The 27,228-nt window shown below is 39.7% G+C and overlaps 1 protein-coding gene across 1 annotated transcript in view; it reads right to left on the bottom strand.

Annotated features, from left to right (window-relative positions):
- LOC135477840 (G-protein coupled receptor 54-like) overlaps nt 1–23,352 on the bottom strand; it is a 47,890-nt gene extending 24,538 nt beyond the window's left edge. The window contains exon 1 of the mRNA XM_064758045.1: nt 23,017–23,352. Coding sequence (XP_064614115.1) covers nt 23,017–23,352 — 336 coding nt within the window. The remainder of the gene's footprint in view (nt 1–23,016) is intronic.
- Between the last annotated feature and the right edge of the window lie 3,876 nt (nt 23,353–27,228).

The following is a 27,228-nucleotide window of genomic DNA, read 5'->3' as shown; positions in this document are numbered from 1 at the left end:
TGCAAATTGATTTATGTGCAAGATACGTGTATGACGGGGCTGTGAAAGGCCCTAGGCACAACCAGTAAAACAGAATAACGTAATAATTAAGTAGGAAATAAATACTCTGAAATAAGACATAATGTTTTGTTTGTGTAAAGTATTTTTCGGTGAAGTGTATGTATGTTGACATCATTCACTGACCGTTTTCCATTTGTCTTACTTACAGTTTTACGGAGCATACCGTCCTCTTTTGAAGCCTCTACGAGGATCTTCTGCACCCATTAAAGTTTCGGTATAAAATATCCATGCCCTCTTTAGATCCTTCATCGTTTTACACTGTAAAAACGTTGCGATCACTGCAATATTTGGTATTTGTTCATCTGCCTTCATTGAACATTCATTACCACGTGACAAGTATCATGTGACTTGTGAAAAAAATGTTAGGCAGCCTTTGTTAACATTAACTTACTGATCTCCTGTCACATCGTATTTCAGAGGCACAAATGACACATCTTCCCTTATTAAACTTCTACAGTCACAAGCGTTCAGCTCCTCAAGTGTCTTAGTCGTTCGTCACCACGAAATTACTTCTTGTAAAGCCCTTTTTTCAGATGCCGATGTTACAGAAAATGAGATCAAAAATAGTTACAAAATATTTTGAGAGGTCAAATGATACAGTAAGACTTTTTACCTTTGGCAATGAAAGAGTTCGAACTCGAAACTCGCCTGTTGGGAGGTCAGTAAATATAGCTATATGTGTTGTCGTTCAGCTGGACAGGAATGCTAATTGTACCGGACACGATAGGCAATATTAAGAGAAACTTTCAACGTGCAATGTTTTGTTGGAGCAACAGTGGTTCCATTAACCTCAGATTACTGATTCCATTAACCTTAGATTACTAAGACTCAAATAGCAGATGGGACACCGAAATACAGGGTGGAATATATCAAGCTCCGCTCAGATAGAGGTAACCAGACATTCGGCATTATTTCGTGTGGGTGACGGAACGGCATGAGCAGAACAATACGCAGATTCCCAAAATACATTTTAGCGTTGCAACAAAGTGAAAACTCTGCTGCTCGGCAGCACGATGAATAACGATTTGCATATATTGTCATTCTGCAACATCACGTGACTCCAACTAAATTATTCTGACAAGTTTGTTCACCGACAATCCCTGTGGATACGAATGGAAAAGCAGATTGAAATATGGAACTGTGACCCGAGATTAAATGAAGAAGAAGAAGAATTCAAATGTCGTCCAATTTATGTTGAGAGCAGCCACATTATCGGGAAGTAGCGGTAATAGTGTTGTACTTACCAGTTACCACATTCATAATGGTGGGTGGGGAAGGGGAGGCTGGTATTGTCTTGTGAACAGTCATATAGGCCTACATGTACCACAGAAACATCACATATATTCATTGTAAACCAGTTTAGGCAAACGCAGCCGGAGGAGGGAGGTAGTAGACTTGGGAGCTGTAAGTAATTGTCTTCGGGGTTTAACTTGACAGTGGTTGGGTCTGGAACATGCCCATGCGTGTTGAGATTCTCGAAGATCGCTGGACTTTGAATTGCGTGCCACTCCAGAGAGATTATTTGATTTGTGGCCTATTTGAAATCGGAAAATTACTAGGTCCAAGAACCAATCTGATATCGTTAGGAAAAAACCTTTTTATTCCCCCAAGGAAAGGAGAGCATCGACTGAGCTCCACTTATAATCCGATGGACATTAAACATTCAGACCAAAGTTTTAGATTGTGCCTTTTCATTGCTAACGATTTTCACCGAACTCAAAATAGCCGACAGTCAAATATTGAATTTCCAGTGGAACCGATGTCTCTGCAGGCTACTTTCTTAATATTATGTTCAACTCTTCTGACCCAGACATGCAGATAAGCGATCGAAGTGTTTGCATGGCTTCAAAAATCTCTCAGTGAAATCGACATATCCCTCCGACAACATAACCGTCTCGCTTCATGTTTAGATTTAAAAAAATCGCATTCCATATATTGGGGACTCCGTGGCCGAAGTGGCTAGGGCGTCAGTGTGGCGTAATGACCCAGAGGCCTCCCATCAATGTGATCGCTGTGAGTTCAAGCCCAGCACCTGATGACTTCCTCTTCGGCCGTACGCGTACCAAAAACCCTCGGATGGTGGTAGGTTTGCCACCCCCCCCCCCCCCGGAATATTGTTGGCCGACGTCGTGAAGTGAATTAAATGTGTACAGTTTAAAACACAAATCAAACAGATAAATAAAATAAATAAACTGGCGGCCTAAAGAAACTTTACGACTCCGTGAGTTAAATTTAAACAGCCTTTTCAGCAAATTAATACCAAATTATTGTAGGAAAACATTGTACGAAGCATATTCCTATGTGCGACAAGCGTCATATACGCCCACACGAATTTGTTTTGAGACAACGAAGAAAGTTGAAAAATCAGGTAATCAGGCCAAACTCCATACAGCTCGAGCTGTGCAGAACTTCCTGGACGCCGTCAACGTCTTGCCGTGGCCTGCACGTTTCCCAGATATGTGCCTCATAGAACACTTTTGGGATATCATGGGTTGTCGAGTAAGACAACGGCAACACCTTGCAACCAACCGACAAGAACTGGCGTTCGCTCTCCAAAATGAATGGCAACGAATCTCACGTCATCTCATCAGACGACTGACTTTTTCTATGAGTTTTAGCACGCAATAAAGCAAGGGGTGGTCACACGCGATATTGATTGGTTTTGATATTGACTGATTTTAAAAATAATCAACTTGTTGTATACGCTGCCCACTGTTAACCAACATGGAATGGCTATTTTTCTACCCCTGCTGTGTTTGTTCACTTGTAAAATGATTTGAGGGCTACTTTGTCCGTTCTTACTCATTTTAATATATTAAACTTCAGTCATCCTGTTTTTTGCTTTGCCCAAATCATTTGATTTGAACTCTCAGTTATATCTAAATCTTATTAAATAGTTGGCATGCCATATATTTGTCTGACGGCCTCTGCTCGGTTTCATCCACCATAACGCTGGACGCTGTCTTGTAAGTGAAATATTCTTGATATTTCCTTGAGTCTCACTCATATTATAAAATTTAGTTTGATGATGACTTTGACTATTTGGGGGGTTCTACCTGTTATTGCATACAGATATTTGCAAAAAAGCGTTTGATTTGATTGTTGGTCTGATGATGGCGGTCAGAATTATAGGCTATGGAACCTGGAATGCTCGGGGTAAGCCACCGACTTTTGGCATGTCACTGACAAGCTTTCCTAAGTGAGACGTACAGATATGCACATCAAAATGTTGGAAGACATGTCCGTATCTCCATGGCCCTAAAAAGAGCAAAGGTGGAGGAATCTACAAAATCAGTGTTCAGGACACGCTCCTTGTATATCCCAGCGATTTGAAGTTATAGTTAAAATGACACGAACCAAAATTGGTAGTCATAGACACGGAGCCTCCTAGCACAACTGAAAGCGAAGATTAATTCAACGCCAGGTATTTATCTATTTATTGTTGCATAACGCCATAATCAATACATTTACCCCTACACAACGACGGTCAGTTGTACAGGTGGACCCAGCTTGCCAGCGAACTCTCTTATATCTCAAATTTCGCACAGGTGCACGCCAAATGGTCGCAAGCGAACATCACGCGGGATTATTACGACGAAGGCCACTCGAACTCTACAAGCAAGAGAATATCGCAAAATTTTCTGTCTAAGAACAGTACCTTTGTGATCTGGAGATTGAAAGGCCAATTCCAAAAAGTTTACAGTGCTACTGATACGGTTTCCATAATATAAAAGAACATAATGTGATCAAAATTAAAACTGGCAGAGTGTACATTTATTGTTTTATAACGGGTTTCTTGTATCTGGGTTATTTAGCTAAGCAAATGGGGCACTCGCCAGATTCCATTTAAACATGGATACTTCAGGCTTTGAAATCAGTCCTCACTGTCAGAAGTTCAGCTCTTTACATTTAGAGCTATTTAGAAGTTCTCCATTTTTTCTTCGCCTAGCGCTAGGATACTGACTCCTTTACACGCCTTCCCTGTCCCAAAACACACTCCTCTCCACTCCATTGACACACTGTTCACAGACCCACGCTTAATTCTTGGAAGCTTCACATCAAGAGACTTGGAAAGGGCGGTAGTTTACTTACGGTACATAGTTTTCTCCTAGCTATACCGGACTGATACCACATCAACTATCTACTGATTTATCTTTATGTCATATTGTCTGACTCCATACTCAAGAACTGTTCAAATATACGATAGCAGTCAACTTTAATTTTGGAGGAAAACAGATGTACGGCGTCAACCATCGGCCTTGTGAAACTAACTGATGAACGTTTCCCAGGTCTGCCAGATGTACACATCATACTGGTGGGAAGAAACGTTAGACACAAACGGCTACACTAGCGTCTTTCTCCCCTTATTGTCACCAAGGTTCCTCAATCAATGAAAGCGGGCTAAATAAAATAACAGTAATAAATAAATCAGTCAAACATAAGGATATCATCAAATAACGCTCTAAGTTTAACCATAACTTTAGAGCGTAAAAGGCAATGCCAATAAACATGTGCAGCACGGCTTACAAGTGCACGTCAAACTAGAATAAACAATGGAAAAAAATAATTTTTATTGAAAAATTTTTATCTTTCAAACAGCTACAAACATATTTACTGCAATATTTATGAATTCTAGAAATTACTAAATTTTCTAGAAATTGTCTGTTACCGTTCAATACCGTGCCCCTATAATCTCTGGAAATTTTACGCTTTGGAACTCAATTCAAAATTGGGCTTCAACATGGGAATACTTTGGAGAAATTTATGTGAGAAATAAGTTCAGTACCTTTCACCGTTGACACGACATTTTATGGATTACAGGGCTCTAGGGCCATTAATCTCCCTCTTCCATCTGCCAAATCCCATCATGCTTCACCCATCTTTGACATGCGTACACAATCTGATATGAACAGCTCCACATTAGTGGGGTACATTTTTGTGTCCTTCCATAAAATACTCTGAAATTCCCCGACATATATTTTACGTTCCCAGCTGCTCGGAGCATTTTTTTGTATCTTCCAGTAGTGGAACCGGATCATTTAAGATTCACAGGCTACACGGGTTAAAAGGTATTAGAATTTACAATCTTCCTGTGTAAAGTTATCAAAACTGATCGGCCTCAAGCAAACTAGGGTTAATTTTGGAATTGAATATTGCATTCTTGCATTCCTCCATATCAGACATAGGAGAGCGTTCCTAGACAAGAAACTAGATTTTTTGCAGTCAATTTTAGTTATACAAACATTTGTCATCCATTCGCGCTGACATTGTACGCTGTTTCTGTGCGTCGTAAAGCAGGCATTTCTTTGGCACATTTTCTATAACGTAGCAAGGATGTCCTTCCTATGGCCTGTCTACAGGCTGATTGTCCATATCATATGGAATTTAAATCACATTGAAATGTTGTATTTCAAACAATGATTTTGTTTTTTGCCTTTTACGCAGTTCCTTCTCAATTATAAAGCTGAGAGGCTTGAGCTCAATGATGCCAGTTATGCACTCAGTTGGAAAACAATATACAGAGTTTAAAATAACAAAACATATAATATAGCCAAAGGCTATAGGCTAGCAAATGACCATGCTGTCGTGAATTTGTTTCCAGTCACATTGGTTCACGTTTGTCATTATTATCAAAAGCAAAATGTCCACAGTAACATTTTCAATGTTATTTTAAATGAATGTAGGAACAGGATACAAACTCATGACATGAATCGGTCCCTGAAGGGTCTCGCCCATAGATAACGAAGCAATCTTAGGTTTTAGTCAAATATCTTTAAAATGTACTTAAAAATTCTGAATTCTTTGGAGACAAGGTCAAAATATTGCTTGACAACACAAATTGAGGGTAAATTATTCAGTCTAAGATCGTTTCGTTATTCCAGCACCAGACCTTTACACTTAGGTCAATCTAGGCTTAGTATATTAAAACTTTGTCTAATTATGCAGCAAGATGTAATATTCACACTTGGGGCTTCTTGTGACTATTGACCAGAACATTAATTGGGGTTGACGGCTGGCGTACGAATGTCGGCTTGGATGACTACAGTCTTCGTGTTGGGACTAACATTTAGTGAAGCTTACAGATAATGATTGATGCGAATATAACATCATCAAATGAATACATTAAGAGGAGTAGTAAATTAAGCCCAGCGCACACGAACAACATTTCTTGTTGAAAAACAGATTTCTGTGACAGAACTTTTCCGAGTCACCTGACCTTACACGTACCATGTCGTCTTTCGCCGCTGGAATGGATAGCAAATCATGCTCGTGTGCGGGTAACCGATATTCCGGATCATTTGACTGGGATCTGAAAATCCCATTTTCAACAGCAAGCGTTGTTCGTGTGCGCTACGCCTAACAAAACAGGGGCTGAACTCACCTCCTGCTTGTTAAGCCGTTTCAAATTTAACCAAAATAATATTTCAAGTTGCAGAAAGCCACCCCCCCCCCCTTCCCCAACCAAAAAAAGAATAATAGTGGCAAAGATTGCTGATCGGGCATGCGTTCTGGTAGTATGGAGCTCGTACGTGCTGTATTTATGTTGGATTCGGAATTTGATCATATGGCTAGTTTCTTCTCCATATAAATAATTTATGGTTGTTGTCCGGGGAAATTTGATTTAATAGCAGACAGGATATAATTCAGCAAATATATGCAACGATTGCATGATAAATTATATAAAACTATCAATCGATTTAACTTTCTCTATTGTAACTGTCACATCCACTTTCTGCAGTTACGTATTTCTTGCATATGTTTACTACTGAGGTAATCATAATGGTGAATTTCGGGTATTGTCAGAACATTCGGAAGAAAGTATGGTAAGATCTGAGTTTACATGTCCCTCTTTCTGTTAAGTGAAATAGTTAAATACAGACACAGGCTTTCGGTTAGTTAAGTTCCACAGCTTTAGGTAATTCCGGCTACCGCTAGAATAATGTCGTATTGGCATCAAGACGTTTACACAGACTTGGTGTTTACAGCAAAAGCATCCAATTAAATCGATACTGAAAACAATATCCATTTGTGTTAAACTTAGCTAACTTTAATTATGTGCGTCAAATTCGCGGCTCCATTTGGATTACGCGCCAGAGAAACAGACTTCAATGAAAATTATGGCGAACATTTTGACATTTTTATCAATGGACCATACCTTACCTTTTACATTGTATGAAACTTGGTATCGCATAAAAATCGGAATCGGACGGTGTGGTTTTCGATTGCTTAATTCTTGATCAGGATCCACGGATATAAGATAGATCTTTATTGCGTTGAACCAATCGGTTCAGGAGCACATACATGTAAAGACATGGCGAACAGCAAATGGGGGGAAAACAATCAGATGAAATATATAGATATATTGTAATATGAATAAACCCGCTAATATACGAGAGATACTTCTCCGTGAAAGATTAGCGGTAACCGATGAGGATTGGCATTTAGTTCGACTATTTAATGAAGTGGCCAAGTTAAACATTCCGTGCGAGCCACAGAATTAATATTTCATCTCTTAGACTGTTGGTGATGCCACACAAGTCGCAAGAACCGCGGGTCTCTGGGCTTACTGTGAGTGCTAGTGTGCTCTTAAAGAGACGATGGATTTCATTTGGGAGCAGTGTAACGGAAAAAGCTTTCCAGTGCTCACACAGGGAGCAGCCACTATGATTTCTCTCTTCCGCCGTTACCAGCAACAGAAAATTGGCTCTTCCTTTTAGCCTAGATGGTAGGCTGCTTGACTTCGGATGAGGAGATCCGAGATCAAATCGGGAGGAAAACAAGGAATAAATCCTTTTTCTCTGATTCATGGATAAGTTCTAGTGGTGGGAATTTAGTCTTCCTGTTCATCACATGGTATCTACTTGCTTCTTTGGCGTTTAAGGTATCTTGTAACACTGGGTACTTGCAATTCAAAATAAACAGAGGACACAGAAATTCATACTGACTGTATACATAATCTTAAGGAGAGATGTTTAAAAGGCATTTCAATGCTAAACTTCTTAACTGGCAGCCAAACAAAGAAAGAATAAAACAAACTGTTAATCGGCTTTTTGAAGTCATGTTTCACGGGTATATTGCAGCAAGAAATTTTTTCCGAGCAAATATGCAGAAACAATTTAAGAAAATAAATCAAAGGTAAATTAAGAAAAATTTCTGACCATAAGTGCAAATGACTTTCGGAACAATTGCTACCACAAAATGTCATTTATGCTACAGATTATTGTAATGCAACAAATGAGAAAAGCGTTCAATTCCGTTCTATGATACAAATCGTACAAAACCGAGTTTGTCGTGTTTTCATTCAAATGCAGTCGCATTATTCAAAACAATAGTTAATAATACCACAGGTACGGATGATGTTTTTCCGCAAATGGCCATAGTTTAAATGTATTGTTTCCTAGTGAACGCATTACAGTAAAAGTCTTTGTGATGTGAGTAGCAAAGTCAAAAAGTATATGCTTAGTATATGTAACGCAACTTTTTTAAAACCCTAAAGTCTCCAGATGTAGTATTAAGTCTAATTATGCGTGGGGCTTACCGAATATCCATTACAACAGTACGCTGTCCTCCTATTAGGGCGTCAAGGTTCGTCCGTCCTTTCATCCGTTAACACCAATGAATTCTATCCCATGGAGCATAGGTAAATACTAACTTGACTTTGATTAAGGCAGATGGCAACGGTACACATATTTAGTTAGGCCTGTGTCTGATGCATTGGTAATGGCGGAAGAGGGGGTTTTTGCTTTTTATTTGTGAATTTTCTCCACAAAGTTCAAAATTTGTTTTTCGGGCAATTCCGAATCAAGAAATTCTCCCTTAAGACTTTAAATGCTGAAAGCATTACAATTTATGTGTGCCTATTTATAAAGTGTCCTGAAAAAAGAACAGCGCCTAGTCAAACTCCATTGCAAACCGGTGATGCAAATGATTGTGGATGCCTATGAAATTGATATATCACATCAGGCAGTCCACAAGACTTTTTCGCAGCTGTATTAAAGTGATACATCTCGGAAAGGCCAATGCTATTTCTCTATACCTTTTTTTTACAGTTCGAGGTTGACTACAAATAAGCCTATACACATGCACGTCATGGTGAGAATGTTTTCTAATTTCCTTTAGTTTTTTTTTTCTTATGACAATTTGATTAACCGTTTCGTCAGCTCTGTGGCCTGTTATTAACTTACAGTTTATAAATTTATCAAGAATGTTACGTACGACTAAAACTTTCTCCAACTGTGTGAATGAAACAAAAAGGTTTTTGATTGATTGCGAATCAGATTAATCACGAAGTGGGTCCGACCTTTTCAGGACAGTCCGCAGCATGAATTTGGTTTACCAACATTGGATTTTTGTACATTGTACCACAACTATTTCAGGGTCGATAAGAGAAAGGCAAAAGCTGTGATACATGAAATATTGAAGGTTATAGGCAGGATGTATTTATTTATTTATTTATTTATTTGATTGGTGTTTTACGCCGTTCTCAAGAATACTTCACTTATACAACACCGGCCAGCGTTATCATGGAAGGAACCGAGTGTAGCCCGGGTGTAACCCTCAACCATCCGCACGTTGCTGGAAGACCTTCCCATGGAGAGATAGGCAGCATAACCTGGACATGAACTCTGGGCCGCCGTAGTGGTGAAAAGCATCTGGGTCATTGCACAGCGACCGCACGCTAGTCACCTCGGTCACTTCAGAAAATGAGGTCTGAAGTCACTAGCCTATATACTAAATCCATTTTAAACAACTTAATGTAAAATCCCAAAATTCAATCCACAAGGAAAAAGGGAAAGACGGCCTAAAGTTTAATATGTACAGGCCAACTTATTAATGAAACGACCAGCATAGCGAATAACCTCTGAACGCAAAGGAAATTTGAACAAAAAGTAAGTGAACTAACAATTGAAGTTTATATGAATAATATGACAAAGAACTATGCTACATAAACAGCAACCAAATGTTTTACATGATGACGAAGACAAACGTTTTATTTAGATATTGCATAATCCAAATCCCTTCCTATGGTATTCTCTGTCATAAAATAGATGATTATAGCTTTCCTGTTTAAAATAGCCTGGCCAAGATTGTTTTTGGAATTCGTGGGCGTCGCGGGTCTAATCGTGCTCTGGCTTGGTCTTTTTGATGTGTCATCAGCTATCTGTGTGATGAAATCTATGCGTTGAAAAAGATATTCGTATACCAACCAGTAAGGACGTTCCGGATCAATAATCACAAGAACAATTCCCAAAACGAAGTATAGCACAAACCACCAAAGAACTAAGAAAGTATATGAGTCCGAAAACAGAACATCATGCAAAGAGAAGGAGTGTCAACACTTTTCAGTCATTTTGGAAAGAATATGTGAACATGTTCATACTGTCACCACGATATATGTCGCATACTGTAACTTGTTGTGGCCATGTCCGGAAAAAATCGTGTGAGTACTGTGTTAATTCTTGACGGTCATGTCCTTAGTTGTGTTGTGTTAGAGAATGGTTATTTGTAATAGGATTATTTGTCAAGAATACCCAAGAAATGAACAAATGTAGTCCTGAAGATCTGCGCTAACATAAACATGAGGCTTAGTACATTATCCCGCATTGGACAGAATACTCCGCTTGTCATTGGATCACATCAATCACGTGCGGGACATGTGTATTACCGCATCCTGCTGACGACGTCAAATGTGTCTGCCTTTGTTTCGGTTGCGATAACAATGGTCACGTCGCTGAAGCGACTTGCCTATACATCTCCTACACATAAATCTTTTGCAGGATAAATCAGTTACATGGTTACTGAATGACAGGATAAGGACATATATCGTGTTGGTAAACTTCAAATAAGAAGATTACTGACACCATATATTTCCGTATCCTGTCACTGAGTAACTTTATCTAAGAATACAAGCATGTAAAGTACAGCCGGATCCTAACCATCAACTCTACGCCCATTGCGACCGGAGGGTACGCTGACGTTCGGCTTACAATGGGCCTCAGGGCACAAAATCCGAACTGCTGACACGTATAAACGCCATTATGTTAATATTTTCCCTTTAAAATCTTAAATGTTGCATAAAGACATCAAAGATGATTTTTGGTATTGGTGAAAAAGTCGCGCGAATAATACAAGGCCTACAGTGTACGTGTACTGTCCGTTATATCAAACTCCAGCAAGTGAATGAATGTCGCCAAAATGACGCTGACAATGACGCCACCATGAGCGGATTGTTGGGGAACGGTGGGCCGATCACACGCCGATGGTAGGCGGAGGATGACGGCCTGTTTGATCAGGGTTCGGCAATGTCGCCGTATTGTGGGCGTATGATCAACTGTGACGATCGCGTCTTGTCCATCGAAAGCCGTTTCCACCCTGTTAACCACTGTTGCCACCAGTCAACCAGCACCGCTTTTTCCAAACGCTATATCTACAATGGGTCAGTCCATGTATTCATACAGGGGGTTGTTCAACAAGATCAATAAAAAAGACGTGCCGGGTTCTTGATCGGTTTTTAGGACAGACTCTTCCCCTTCTGTGACGCTAAAACATTTCAGAAAGACTCAAAAGCGGTTTTTATATTCTCCTCTTAAACAGCATTTTCTTCGGCGAACACGTAATCCACAAATAACACAACATGGGTTTATGCTCAGTGGTCATCTGAAAATTGGTATCGTGGTTTATCTTATATACATCGTTACACATCTTTTCACATCGCTTTAATGTCTGATTACTCGTAGTATACCGTATTGATGTCTTGGCGCAGCTGTCTGAAATCTGGCCAGTTGTATCTCACGGTACCAGTGTCATTACCTGGTCTTAGTGTAATCATCGATTATCATTATATATTTCTGTTTGCTTGCTAACAACTTGTAGTATTTCAATACTTGCTTACTTCGCACCGCATCGGAGTAAGCCTTGTCAACTTCTTGTCCCCGAAGACAACTTCACCCGGGTGCACGCTGTTCAGCGATCTTAACGTAAATGACGTATCTGCTTGCATCTTGGCATCAGTGCTGAAGGCGGCGAATTTGCTTTATAATCTCAACCACGCCTCTAATTTGACTGTTCATATAGGACTCTTCCGTTTTCCCCTTTTTCACTAACGGCGCTGCCCATTCGTAAACATTAGGCCAGAATGGTATGTCTATCAGCTACCATTTGACAGTGTGTGAAAAGTAAAATGCAGATGTACACATGATTAAATAACATCCATGTACATTATCTAAAGAAGAAATATTGCGGTACCACCGCTGCTATGAATCTATGCGTCGAAACAGACATTCATATACCAGCCGTCAACCAATATGAGTCCTGCAATCACCCTAAGTGGTAGCAGTGTTTCTTAACATCTCTCACTCGACCAGTTTGTGCCTATACCCCTAATGAGGTAGGCATGTCCGTGTTTCTGTGTGTATCGACCGCCTCACCTATAAAATTCTACCACCGCAAAATGTTATCTTACATAGTCTTGAGTAGGGCATAAAATACGCATGAAAATAAATAAATCACAGTGCAGAGACGAATTGGATCTGTTTTCCTAGCACGCAACAAGGGTATTGGAGAAATCTAGGTTACACGATTGGTTTAGTTGCAGTTTGCGTGACATCTTCCAATTACAAGCTTATGTGGTTCATCACGGTGGCTTTAGGTCTGTCGACTTGGCACTAGTGTTAACATCGAGGATATGGTCAACAGACAGAGAGTTCCAAAATCGGTAAATAGGAATAGGAAGTTTGTTTTATGTTCTGACTGGTTCATAGCTGGTTATAACCAGAAATAAAGCACGATTTGAACACTCACGCAACAGTTATCCGGTATTATTGTCATGTTACAAACTGGAATGACAAGTCAGCAGGCAATTGGGTAGTATGTAAGCATGACAAGGCAGAGCATACAACTCCATTCTAACGTTTAAGTTAGAATTGAAAATTGATAATTGAAAGAATATAAGAATGCACCAGCATAGGTCATAGATCTGTCAGACCATTTCATGCTAATGAACACTTTCTCTAAGAATAACAATATTTTGCTATGTTCTTTTCACTACATTTTCCTGCTAATCTATTATTACGAGCTAATTCAAATCCATGGGGACTATGACTACCACCTTCACTAGATTTAGTGTCTCTAGTCTGGGAATACAATAGTTACGAAAAATAATGAATTGAGGAAGTACACACGCACTAGCGGCACCTTAGCGGTACCTGATATGTTTGCCCGAAGGACTTTTCCGAATAGCGATGGCAATTAGCGCAAGTCAGAGCATTGAGGACAACATAAAGTGGTCAGGAATAGTAGGTGAAGAGTTCAAATCTGAGACCACACGGTAAGGACGACAATCTCCAAGGAGGTACGTCAGGGACTTAATGGGATGCCGTTTCGAGCCTAATGACTATTCGTCCCCAAAGCTGCAATCGTTGTTGTTGCCATACATAAGACATCGTGATATTAGTCTATATAGTGGTCACCCTACCTACCCAAAGAAACGTGATAAAATCTTTTTAAAGGAGTTCCTCCCATCGCCACGGGCTTGCAAGAGAAAGACACCTAATTTGTGTCCCGCATTGCCATTTAGTTTTCTCTTTGGGAAAGCCAATATTTCTCCACCCAGTGCATAACGTATGAAAGGGGGGTTTAATTGACTCTGGATCAAGATAGTTTATCATATTGTGTGCGGGACTGGAACTTTGTCCAATAGATCGGCAGCTAATATACCAGGGCCTCTTCGTTTATCGGACAGCCATTACGGTTGAATGAAACGCCAGAGATGATGAACTACTACGTGTACGTGCGTACCATATCGATATGTACTCCGCTACATCTGGCATGATTAATCACTTACGCTACAAGGATGCTTAATCTCAGCTGCCAAAGACAAGGGTTTCCTTAACCACGACCATTGTACCAAAATTTTGTTTTCACCACTGGTCTCCTTCCCTCCCATAAATCAGAACATTTGCATTCCCGACGTATGGGCACAAATGATTTTTCATTATCTATCCTTACCTTATGAAATTTTAACATACCGGCTTATTTCATACAGTGAGTAAATAAATGAGAAAGAATCTGTGTACAAGCAATGATTTTACCGTTCAGGAAACTCTCTGTTTGGCAGTTTCCTTCCAGGACATACAACTTATGCCATTCTAACTGACAATACGATTTATCGCAATTCTGAATAATAAATAACCCTCTCCACGTAACAACGTTAAAGTGACCATTTTTATGCAACACACATGCTTTTTGGGTGGTAAGTTAAATGCCGCTTGTCATCAGTCGCTGAAATTTTAGCAGAGTTATTCTTCCTTGTATTTGTCCTGTATGTATGCTATATATACTTGTCCTTTAACGGCCGTACGTGGGAAGGCCTGCCAGCAACTAGTGGATGTCGTGGGTTTTCCCCGGGCTCTGCCCGGTTTCCACCCACTATAATGCTGGCCGCCGTCTTATAAGTGAAATATTTTTGAGTACGGCGTAAAACACCGATCAAATAAATAAATAAATCCCCACCACGACTACGATAAAAAAATGTATATTTCATATATCAGCTGTGGTTTATGCACTGTGGGTAAAATATCTTGCCAAACACGGCATGTAAAATCTGCTTCAATTGAGCAATATATCAGCTGTGGTTTATGCACTGTGGGTAAAATATCTTGCCAAACACGGCATGTAAAATCTGCTTCAATTGAGCAATATATCAGCTGTGGTTTATGCACTGTGGGTAAAATATCTTGCCAAACACGGCATGTAAAATCTGCTTCAATTGAGCAATATATCAGCTGTGGTTTATGCACTGTGGGTAAAATATCTTGCCAAACACGGCATGTAAAATCTGCTTCAATTGAGCAATATATCAGCTGTGGTTTATGCACTGTGGGTAAAATATCTTGCCAAACACGGCATGTAAAATCTGCTTCAATTGAGCAATATTCTTCATCATTCAATCGTTATGGTTGTTCAACATGACCTTGACAACGGTTGTATCATGTTTGTCGTGTACATTCACTGCAATAATACTATATTCTCCCTTATTCAACGGTGACTCAGCGTTTGAAGATATTCAACAGTTGTGATTTGCTACGCGCCTAGACTTGATTCTTTCATTTCTCTTTAAGCTAATCACACTTAATGCTAATGCTCACCCGGAAACCTACCGAAACATGGTTCAGTGAGTCAAGGAATGGGCTAAAGACGGTTTAACCGAAACAGTGTCAAGGAATGGGCTAAAGACGGTTTAACCGAAACCGTAATTCGATCCATACATTGCACTCCAACATCTCTGCACAGTTAAATTAGACTTTCTATTTACTATGATGAAAGCTTGTCTCAAAGCCAGTCAATAAGACAGTCTTCTACAGTGCCCTTTTCCGGAATCGAGGGCGTCGTGGATTGTGTAGCCAACCTTGTCTTTGTCGTTTACGAAATGTCAGCCTGAATGATTATTGGGATCGAAATAGCCAGCGCAGACTTCGTGGGAATTTAGTGGAAAGAAACTAGGATAGCTTTTCCGATCCGCATGTTCCAGCTAAATGTGATGACAACACAACATGAGTAATTCTAGACCAGTGACGGCTAATAAATTGCATTGAACATGAACAATGAATGAGCGCATTTCTGGACCTGATTCTGCTGGAACAATGGTGCTAGGGGAGCGTGTAATTTGCTGCTATTTATGCATTTACATGAACAGATAGAATGAAACCATAACTAAGGTAAATTGACAAGAGACCGTATTTCACCGGTTAAGTGTGATCATTTGCCAGCTATCACACTGTCTTACTCTTTAATCTGTACGTCTTTACATTAATTACATTTTGAATGATTTACGATCAAATAACTCCACTCACAGCCATGATTTCCGTTATAAATCTTGCAATTTACAGTAATTTTCTTATTGTTTTTCGAAGAGTTTATAATTTAAACACGGTTTATTCGCCCATCTATGCCAAAGCATAAACTGCAATCTTAATGGTATGTGTATCAGATCTCAGTGAGAGCACTAGTATAGATCCCGCTCTTTTATGGATACTTATACCATCGATACACCGTATAAACGCTAGTGTCCATTTATTTATTTATTTATGTACCTGATTGGTGTTTTACGCCGTACTCAAGAATATTTAACTTATACGACTTTTTTTGCTGTTTTTGACGGTGTGGCATCAGTGATAGTAAGCCGTCGGCTGTGCTGGGGTCTTCTGGATAGTTTTACAAAGACATTATTGCAGATATTATTATCTTATATTTATCAAGAACATTTTTTCCTTCAACAGTATACTTGTAAGTTATGGGTCATGCGTTGGGTCAGGAGATAACCAGTCAGGGGTGGCTGGTTTATCTCGGGCAATCCGATTTTCTCAATAGGACACGGAAAAGATTATTAAATAGGGCATTTACCAATACTGTAATAAAGAAAATGAGGAGAAATATTAACATAAAAACCGTTCAAAGTGACGGCAAGAGGCGATACTCACGTCACACAAAGACAGAAAATCTATCTGTCCATTCTGGTCTGTACTTGAATTTCAGACGCAGTTTCATAATCCTTTTTGTAATACAATCCTATCTTTGTAATACAATCCTATCTCATTTGGAAATCGCATTAATCTGTAATGTTCAATTCCCAAGCCACGTTATTCAGATTTCAGAACGCCTGTGGTACAATAGATAAGATGTCTGTGATTACCAAGGTGGTGATAAAATGGCAGAATGAATTGTTCGTGTAAAATCGGAAAATCACGGACGATGTCCTGGGTAGACGGAACTCAGCTAGGAGTTAATGACCATGAAGTTGCCCGCTTACACTAGTTTATTTATTTATTTATTTGATTGGTGTTTTACGACGTACCCAAGAGTATTTCACTTATACGACGGCGGCCAACATTATGGTGGGTGGAAACCGGGCACAGCCCGGGGGAAACCCACGACAATCTGCGGATTGCTGGCAGACCTTCCCAGACCTGGCAGAGGAAGCCAGCATGAGCTGGACTTGAACTCACAGCGACCGCATTGGTGAGAGGCATCTGGGTCTTACCCTAGTTTAGACAGCCAAATGACACAGTATATCTCTGCTTTTGTTTTTTTGGGGCCCCCTTTGTATAGTAACGGCCATCGTCGCGACTTCACATGAACCATCTATTGACTATAACGACCGTACGATTTCATGTGTCTAATCATACACGTCGTCATACATATTCCTCCAGAATGGTCCTGGCGTCTTTGCAACGTCATAGAATCTGTGCTTCAACACAGACATTTGTACCCCAGCCGTCAACAAATATGGTTGCTTCAGGTCAATAGCCGCAAGGCAAATTCCCCAAAACTGTTGACGGCTTCTCCATGCATTATTGCATCCTAATTTTGTACTGTATATTATTTCTTAGGTCTTTGGTGTTTTGTGTTTAACCTTGTTTTAGGAGTTGATCATGCGATGACAGGCCTGGAACGTCAATTTTGGTTAATGGCTGGTGTACGAATCTTGTTTCAACGAATAGGCGTTCAATCTAGTTGTAAAAACATTCGTATACCAGCCATCAACCAACACGGACGTTCCACCTCAGCAGTGACAAGATCAACTCCCAACCAAGATTCAACGGAAACAACCAAAGAAAGTATATAAAGTACGACGCTAAGCTGGATTCAAGCAAAGAGATGCAGCGAACAGTTTTCAATGATGTTGGAAAGACACAAGGAATGTTCTAGGTTAATAAATGAAATCAGTATTCAAAGCGTTTTAAGTTTCGCGAGGTGTAGGTACAGAAGGCTCCAAATTTTCAACCTTCGCATGTCCATAGCCGAATACTTAACGCGTGGATTTTAACAACAGTGTAAGAGAAACCATTTGAGTGAGTGAGTGCTTTGGGTTTAACGTCGTACTCAACAATTTTTCAGTCATATGACGACGAAGGAATCATAAGGGTGTATGTACGTGTAATGTGCCTCCTTGTTGCAGGACGGATTTCCACCGCTCTTTTATTTAGTGCTGCTTCACTGAGACGACTTACCGAAGGCAAGTAAGCCGCCCCGCCTGAGCCATTATACTGATACGGGTCAACCAGTCGTTGCACTATCCCCTTCATGCTGAACGCCAGGCGAGGAAGTTACAACTTCCTCTTTTAAAGTCTTAGGTGTGACTCGATCAAGGATTGATCCTGGATATACCGGTCCCGAAGCGGAGGCTCTACCAACTGTGCTATCCGGGCCGTTGAGAAACCATTCGAGCAACAGGGGATTTCCCTGTTGATAAACAGCAAACTTCTCAACATAAATCTACATCCACTTGTGTATTTGCGTAACACAGGCTCTGTAAATGAACTACATTCTAAGCAAAGAACTGGAAATTAATTTTTTTATTTATTTGATTGGTGTTTTACGCCGTACTCAAGAATATTTCACTTATACGAAGGCCGCAAACATTATGTTGGGAGGAAACCGGACAGGGCGCTTGGGAAACCCACGACCATCCGAGGGTTGCTGCTAACCTTCTCACGTACGGCCAAAGAAGAGATGGAAATTAACAGACACTAATCAACTGTATACCAGCATGGCGTACCGTTGTGGCCAAAAGTGTATGTAACTTGAAGGTGTTTCATAACTTACGTAAATCCTTAGTTGGTGAAATATATTTTGTAAAGCATTTTATTAATTCTAAATCGGTGACGCCCAACAAAATGTAATAAACATCATTGCAGTTTCTTTACCTAATTCTCCTCCAGCCGTGATGTTTGTTATGTTTCTAGGGGACGTGTTGCTATTGAGGCATTTATATAAACCGTTAGATTAAGTAAGCTATTCGATCAATTCGGTGACCTAACGGTTAAAGCGTCCGCCTCGATGTAGGGGGACCCGGGGTCAAAATCAGGTCGATGCATACCAAAAACATTAAAAATATTACTTGTAACTAAGAGCAAAGAAAAAGGACTGGTTGGCCCAGTAATGTAACTGGGTGGGTGTGTGTCATGTGTCGTGTCTTCGGCATGATAATACTCGCCACGATATGGATGCAAAAATGCCGATGTGGCGTTTAACTATAATCATTCATTCGCTCGGCATGATATTACAGTGGTGGCAGCTTTTTGGACTCGCCACGCCACAAGAAGACACAGACTATGTACACACATCTAATGTCTCCTCCTCATGATACAAATTATTAAGTACGACATTACACCTAAATGAGATAAAACTGACCCGAGGCCAGATTTTATGGAGTATGTGTAACCCTTTGACAACTATTGTCGCTGTTGTAGGTTTACTCTGCGTGATGTTGTCTTTTATATTAAAGAGTTGTTTCTGTAACTGTAGAGATTTCCTGAGATCACGGATTTCAAAACTGGGCGTCATGGTTCTTAATCTCACCATCGCAATACAATGTCACTCACTCTAGTTAAAGTGCTTCACGTTAGAGAGGGAAAAAAGCAAACTAAAGTCCAGACGACAGACTGTATTAAGTGGCCTGCTCAAACACTGTCTGTTGATATAAAAACCACATAGGCCAATTTCCTGCGCTGTACTGTAGTGCTAACTTTACCCTGTGGGTTAAGCACATATTAAGCCCCTGAGGAGAAAAACGTCAGTCGTTCTAACAGCCAATATATTATCTAGTGATATGTGGTCCACTCCTGAATAACAATTTTTTCCGCATAACCATCTTGTCATGGGTTCGTTACATTAAATCCTCGACATATATCTACTCACGAAATCATATCTCTTGTTTTTATATTCATATTTGTCAGTTCTTATGGGGTAAGTTAGTTTGCAGAATCTGGAGTTCGTTATATGTTAGTCTATATAGATTAGCACTCCTACCACTGAGTTGTAATTTACTGAAAAGTTCTTTTAGCGCCTTGGCTCTGTCATATGTCGGAATATGTCTGTCATATGCCAGCAAGCTGGAGATGACCGTGGGCTTCCCCTGGGGTTTGCCCGGTTTCCTCCCACCATAATACTAACCACCTTCGTATAAGTGATATATTCTTAAGTAAGACGTAAAGAAGGAATCAAACAAATTAAAAAGCCTTAGTTCTGTTATTTACTATGTCATATGTATATCCCTGTGTGCTGTATTCCTGACATTCCTGAATTTATAACATTTTCCTCCAACGAGATGGCGTACGTGGGAAGGCCTGACAGCAACCTGTGGATGGTCGTGGGTTTCCCCCGGTCTCTACCCGGTTTCCTTCTAACATAATGCGTCGTATAAGTGAAAGTCGTATAAGTGAAAGATTCTTGAGTACGGCGTAAAACACCAATCAAATAAATAAATAAATAAATCCAACGAGATGGTTGGGATAGACGTGTAGTCATGTTCACAACAGTTAATTTAAACATGATGTGAACCAGCCTCACTGGAAACGGCAGCGTACAGCTACGTGTACCACATAGCGTACCAACCATGCCAAAAATGGTTACATTTTTTTGTATATATGTATAACATGTTAAGCGTTTAATACGTTCAGCAAGGGAACATATGCTATTCACACAACAATGTGCTTAAAACAACATGACATAGGAAGACATTACATATGGATGAGTTTATCCAGTAGGGGAGTCATCGGAGCAAAGGTGAGGAAAACATGTACTGAAGGGAAATTTTTAGAAGCCCATTTATGGTATTTTTGGAAATCCCGGCAACTTTGCGGGATTTGGGATAAGCGAAAGTGGATCAGTGTATGTTAAAAATTGTTAAGTACGACGTCAAACACTAAGCATACATGGCATATAATCACACATCACACACTGGTAAGAGGGGAAAAGCATCCGCTTCACAGAAATGCACAAATCTCGATCGCGCGCGTGATAGCCAAGACCATACCTTGACTTGTCGGGGTCTGTGTGTTTCTAAATGTGAAACTCGTTCTGATTCGTGCATCTTTAAACCAGGTGATGTAATGACGTCTATACCCAGAAAATAACACTTGGATTTTACGAAACGTTAACAACGCCGATGTTTTGGTGATGACTTTTTCTTTGAGCGAAGCATGGAAGTAGTTAGTATGCCCGATGCTATAAAGTGCAGTTTTTTTTTTAAAGATTTGATTTGAGGAATTGGGGTAATTTTAGAAACATTCTTTGTAGAAGAAACTAATTCTGCCTTTTTAATCAAGTTTCTTTGCACGTTTATATAAATATATCCTGCATCGTCTCTTAAGCTTTAAGCTTCGTTGTTACCGATGCATGCATTCCCATTCAGCCAGTTTATGTATCATCTGGATATATACAACGGCCATTTCGACTGGATGCTTTTCCACTAAAATAACATCTATAACCTTAGCTGTTAACGAGGTAATGTTTTAGCGTGTATTCAATGTGATATTTGAGGCATTGATTTTTCAGGCAAAGGTCACAAATATTCGTGACAATTCCAATTTGGGTACTGGGAGTAAAATTATTACGACACAGAGGCGCTCCGTCTGGATTCTGAATGGCCAAATGGCTTCAAATGAGGCTATTTACCGAGGTACAGTGGAAAATTAACTTCGTTCCAGACTGCTTTTCACACAAAACACGCCCAGCACTCGACAAAAAATAAGATCCCAAACCGTTCACAAAAGCCTGCTTAAAAGAAGATTCCGGTGAAAGTTGATAAACTGCCATCCCAGAGAGACCAGCGTTTCGGAGATTCAAAATGGCCAGTGACTAAAGTTTGCGAATTTTCAACAAGGTAGTTATTTACATAGCCTTTAGTCCAATCGGAATAATCAAAAATGGTTTGTTTCGGCTTTTTGTTTTTTGACGGAGGTGTCGTGAGAAATTCATGACCTTTTTTTTCAAAGAGCTAATACAGTTTGAAAACGGCAGGGCTCTTACCAAGATGTAGAAATCTCCTATAGGAGCCACATGGCCCATAAGGCATCAGAAAGCCCCGTGTTTTGTAAACTTTGTTGCGGAGCGGACTATTTGACGTTCACAGTGTATAACCCCGACTAAAGGACACCTTCTCTTTCTTCTTATCAGTCGATTACAGTAAATGTGAAAGGGTACATTTTTGGTGGGTAAGAATGGAGGTTGTTAGACATCTAAGACAGCAAAAAAAAAATTAATTAAAATCTGGTCTAGTGGATAAACTTAAATAATCACTAAATGACTTTGCGGTATCAACCAATGGCCTTCAACAAACCGCAGTAGACTGGATACCACATGGGGATAAGAGTTCTACGGAAATTTATACTTTCTGTTCCGTAGCTAATTATCGGTGGATTTTAAACCTTGCCGATGTAAATCCATCATCTATTGACTGAACGTGGAGTCCGACTGGTCGGTCGCCAAATTCTGCAACGTTATCTATCGGAACAAAATTCTTTGTCTACCGTACAGCAGGACACGCATGCGTACTGATGTGCACTTGAACCCGTTGTCTGGTTTATTATTATTCTAGCGGAGAAAGGATAACGAAGATTGTCAATCATCGAATCTTAGTTACACAACCATGTATAAAGCAGTTGACTAAAACGTGCTAGCTTGAAAGGGAAGTGAAATATATGTAACACTGTAACACTGTTTAGATGATATGCGTATAGCAATAACTACTACATTTCTATACGCACCCATATATGTTGCACCTTAATTTCAGAAAGACAGGATGTGGTACCTCACAAACATGGCAAGGAAAAATTATTATCAAATGTAGTTCTAGTAGTAGATCGAAATTTGACTTAATGGAAAATCTCAATGGAGGAAAGAGGTGGATAAGCGCCACCGGAAGCTAAGTAAACCCTTAAAACAGATTTATGAATGTTGATTAATACTCAATTACCTTCAAGATTGCCTAAAACTTAGAGGCTTATTAAGGTTTTAAGGATTCGGCAAAGTCAGGTCATATGCATTTACTGCAGTGTTATACTTCTTCACTGTGTGTTGACGTTACACCAGGCGCCAAGTTGCGACAGTTTCGTGAATGGACTCCCACTCCACGCTCCCCCTCCCCTTCCCTGGTAGAGCAATAAAAATACTTACGTAAACCATGTAGTTGATGAACTTACACATGTGTTCACCAAATACCCAGTCCGGGAGCGCGTATAAGGTGCACGTGAAGGGCACGACAACGGCAATGAAAGCAAAGTCGGCTATGGCCAAGTTGATGATATAGTACGTTGTAGCAGTTCTGTCCCCTTGCTTCAACAACGTGAATATAACGAGGCCATTCCCAACGACGCCCACCAAAATCAGGACAGCCCAGACAGTCGGTACGACGATGGAATGCACTTTGAAAGGTATTGTTTCCGACTGGTTTGTGGAGTTCGCAGTAAAATAAGTAAAATCCAAATACATTCCTGTGGTATTGCCGTCCATTCTGTTATCGTATCTGTGGAAAAGAAATAAATGACTGTTTCAATGGAGTTGTACAGAAATATAATGTATATCTGATAAAACAGGAACCGTTTTACTCGGATGGATCCGATTATTATATATTGGAGATGAACACAGTGAACAATACTTCACAATAACAACCGCGTACAGTGTTACAACCACGCACAGTGTTACAACCGCGTACAGTGTTCTTCTTCATCTGAAAAACAGATGAATGCATGGAGTAAACCATTAACATTTGAAAAGTTGTTAACAAACCACCCCACCTTCTAGCAGCGTTTTTTCAACATTAGAACGACAACAATATGAATGCTACATTAGTGAAAGCCTCGGTCTATGTAATTCATGCAAGACCACATGGATGTTGTCATGAATTTTGGGGACAGCTTATTGCCACCTTGCCTCTGAGAACGGTGGACACCCTGGACACGAGACGACGTTTAAATTTGGTTCAAGGAATGAGAGTGCTACAACCCTATACAAGAGGAAGGAAATCCAGTAATCTAATGGAACGGAAGTGCCTGTACCTGTTTTAAGGGCCTCCTGATGTCGGATAGCAACAAAACTGTTTTCCACCATATTTTGGTATATACTTAACATAGCTCAACAATAAAATGCTCAAAATAATCGTTATCAAACGGTGAATGTATACAACATATATAAAGCTGCAGAAATTAAGATTAAGTTAGTTATGTTCAAAGACAAATGACAGGGACTAAAACATGCCCATCTGTTTGTATTTCTCATATATATGTATAAACTATCATGTAAAAAAAAACACTCATGTGCTAATGTACAGCAAGCAACGTGCGATTTTTGAAACAATCATATTTAATATCATTTAACAGTTACAGAAGTGTAACAAACATACACCGTAAACTTTGGTTTCCACTTAGAAATTTCCAAAAATCTGGGTATGATGCCCTAGAGGGATGCGCAAGGCTTGTTTTGTGCCATAGTCTGCGTCGTTGAGGTTTAAATGTAGAACGTTCTGCACGCTCTCGTCATGCCATTTTCTTACAATGCCGTGTAATTGGAAAAGATTTAATTAGAATATAGTCTTGGTATGGTATGTATAGGGCCTACTCTATGTGTTACTGAGGAGTATTTTCATGAATTGATTGTTGTGCTGGGTAAAGTGGGGACAAAGATAGGGTCAAACAGGGGTATGCATATTTTCTCACAAATGCCACATCGGGACACGTGTGCTCTCGATTATACTTCCAGTGACTTCAAGAACAGTGGAACTGAACTTAATGTCAGATGTTATTCATTTATTTATATTATTTCAGCTGAGAAAGCTGTAGTCCCATGGGTTGCACTATTGCCTTCCCTTTTTGGCCGGTACGCCCCTGCTGGCACCTGAATGTATCCTTTATGATTTCTCTGTATTTTTCTGCATGTTATTCTCTTTTTGCCCTGAGGACGACGATTGTGTGATGGTTGGCAAATGGTTACACGTAACGGGTGAAATACGGCCTCTTGTCAGTTTTATTCTAACTCTTCATGTAAATGCATAAATAGTAGCAAACTACACGCACTTGCTCAATTGCCTGTACTAGGACAGGCGGTAGATTCACACTTCACAATTTAACTGTCTTTTTTAGTAGATTTGTTTACATTCGTGGATCTTTAGCAGGATGCGCTCATTCAGCTTAACCTACTGACAGGGAAAGGCACTCTAAATCTTGCGGTAGAGGAAACCCCTACGGACCTCTATCGGACAAGATCAAGAATTATTCCAATTCTTTCGTTTTGAGATATCAGATTTCATCGTCCATCCGTCTCCTTGGCCATTGACATGACTTTCACTCTGACCGTGACAGTAACAAATACTGTCATTACACATGTTATGGAGTGTACTGATTGCGCTTACTTGATGGTACATCTGCTCTTCAAGACTGCTTCGCCATCTGCAGAGCTGCACGTACGCATACCCTCAAAAAAACTTTGTCTCTTAAAAGTCTCTTGAACTGACAGAGCGCAAGAGTTTCTTTGAGAATTTGACTGTTGATATTGCTTTCCGGTGAACTGGGAATTATACGCTTGGCTTAATGTTCTTAGTGATGGCACATGCAGATTAAACAATATTTTATTACTACCGATTTTATGTCATGTGTTACGACTTTTGCTCTGTTGGTGTAACGTGCTACTGTTTAGTTCCTACTTCCATACTATTAACAGATCTTACTCTGTGTGCTGTATGTCTTTAATTATAATAACCTATTTTAACAAACTTCTAAAAAATAAGGAGTCGCTGTGAGTTCAAGTCCAGCTTATGCTGGCTTCCTCTCCGGTTGTACGTGCGAAGATGTGTCAGCAAACTGCGGATGGTCGTGGTTTCCTCCCATCATAATGCTGGCCGCCGTCGTATAAGTGAATTATTCTTGAGTACTGCGTAATACGCCAATCAAACAAATAAATAAATAACAAGTAATGCTAAATTTAACAGATTAGTTTTAGAGTGTATTGCAACATAATACATCATGAAACATGATATGTACCACATGGTTGGTAAAACAGGCGTCTTCCTAAGTAAACCTGTATTACATGAGCCCTGATCCTGTTACAATCTTTTCAAGCCATTGTTTTTTAAATGTGATGACAACAAAGTAATTTTAGACCAGAAACTTTGTGAGTGATTTTAGACCAATTATGAGTGAGTGATTTTAGACCAATGACATCCAGATCAGTATGTGGCAACATCACTGTAGTTTTACTTGATCTAATTTTGCCTAATCTGTTGTTGCTAGTGGATGTATAAGTTGGCATATGAACAGTTGAAATGAAACCCTACATAGGTTAACCCACCAACTAACACATTGTGTTTGCTTCTCTGGTTTGCTGCAGTGTTTTGTGGCACGGATTTGTTCAAGTGACTTAGAGAGCCCCTGTAAAAGTTAAATAATCCAACTAGGCTTTATTTTTAAGCCAAAAAAACCAGGTGATCGATCTTCGAATTGATTTATTTAATTTGCATCTAAAGTTGAGGAACCAAATTAGAATAAAAGGTGAAAAAGTAAGCATGCCCTATTGACACCAAAACTGAAAAAGGTTTTACATTTGTTTTTTTTTCTTATGGCGAACATGGCTTAAGGCGGTATTATAAATTCACCATAATTAGCAACTTAAGCAGATTTAAAAAGATTTGAATGCTCGTTACGAGGAATCTTGCGGGTGCTTGCAAAATGTTATTGTTAAATGACAGAACAGAGAACAACTATGCTTGATGACTTGGACCTTATTGATGTGGGTAATAAAAAAACATAAGTGTGCGATTGCATTGTTTGCTATCTGAGTCAGTTCAACGCTTTCTTAAGACATGTAAATAAATGAAGCATTCAGACGTGCCAGTGGAATTGCCAAAAGGGCTATGTAGGCGGAGCGCTGAGTTCTCCACATTTTTAAAGACATGCGGCCACATATGCTTCTGAGTTTTTTTAATCTCCAAATCACATGAACATTTAATTGACCCAGTTAAAAGTTAAACGTTAGTGGTATTCCGGTATAAGTAGGGCTTCGAGCAGAAATAAAAAAGAAAACAAAAGATCAAATGTTAAATGATTTCTAAAGTAAGTTGCCGCTCATTTCAGGTTTTGGTAGGTGGCGTGATATTTAGCACTAGCAAGATTTTTTCACTACATGTATTATGTAGTGAAATTATGCTGAAGTATTTACGACAAACTGGACATTGCTGAGATGGTGTCTCTTTCCAAATATTTCAACGGTTATTCCTTTTAGCGGTCACAGAAAGATGCGTAAACGCAATGTTGCTCTCCCTTTTTACAGATGATCTTCGCCTTGAGTGCATATTTAAAGTGCGCATGCGTCGCAGCTTGTGATCGCACATTCGTCATT

Source organism: Liolophura sinensis, chromosome 11 (assembly GCF_032854445.1).
Source record: "Liolophura sinensis isolate JHLJ2023 chromosome 11, CUHK_Ljap_v2, whole genome shotgun sequence".
Taxonomy (NCBI): Eukaryota; Metazoa; Mollusca; class Polyplacophora; order Chitonida; family Chitonidae; genus Liolophura; species Liolophura sinensis.
This window is presented reverse-complemented; position numbering and strand designations above follow the sequence as displayed.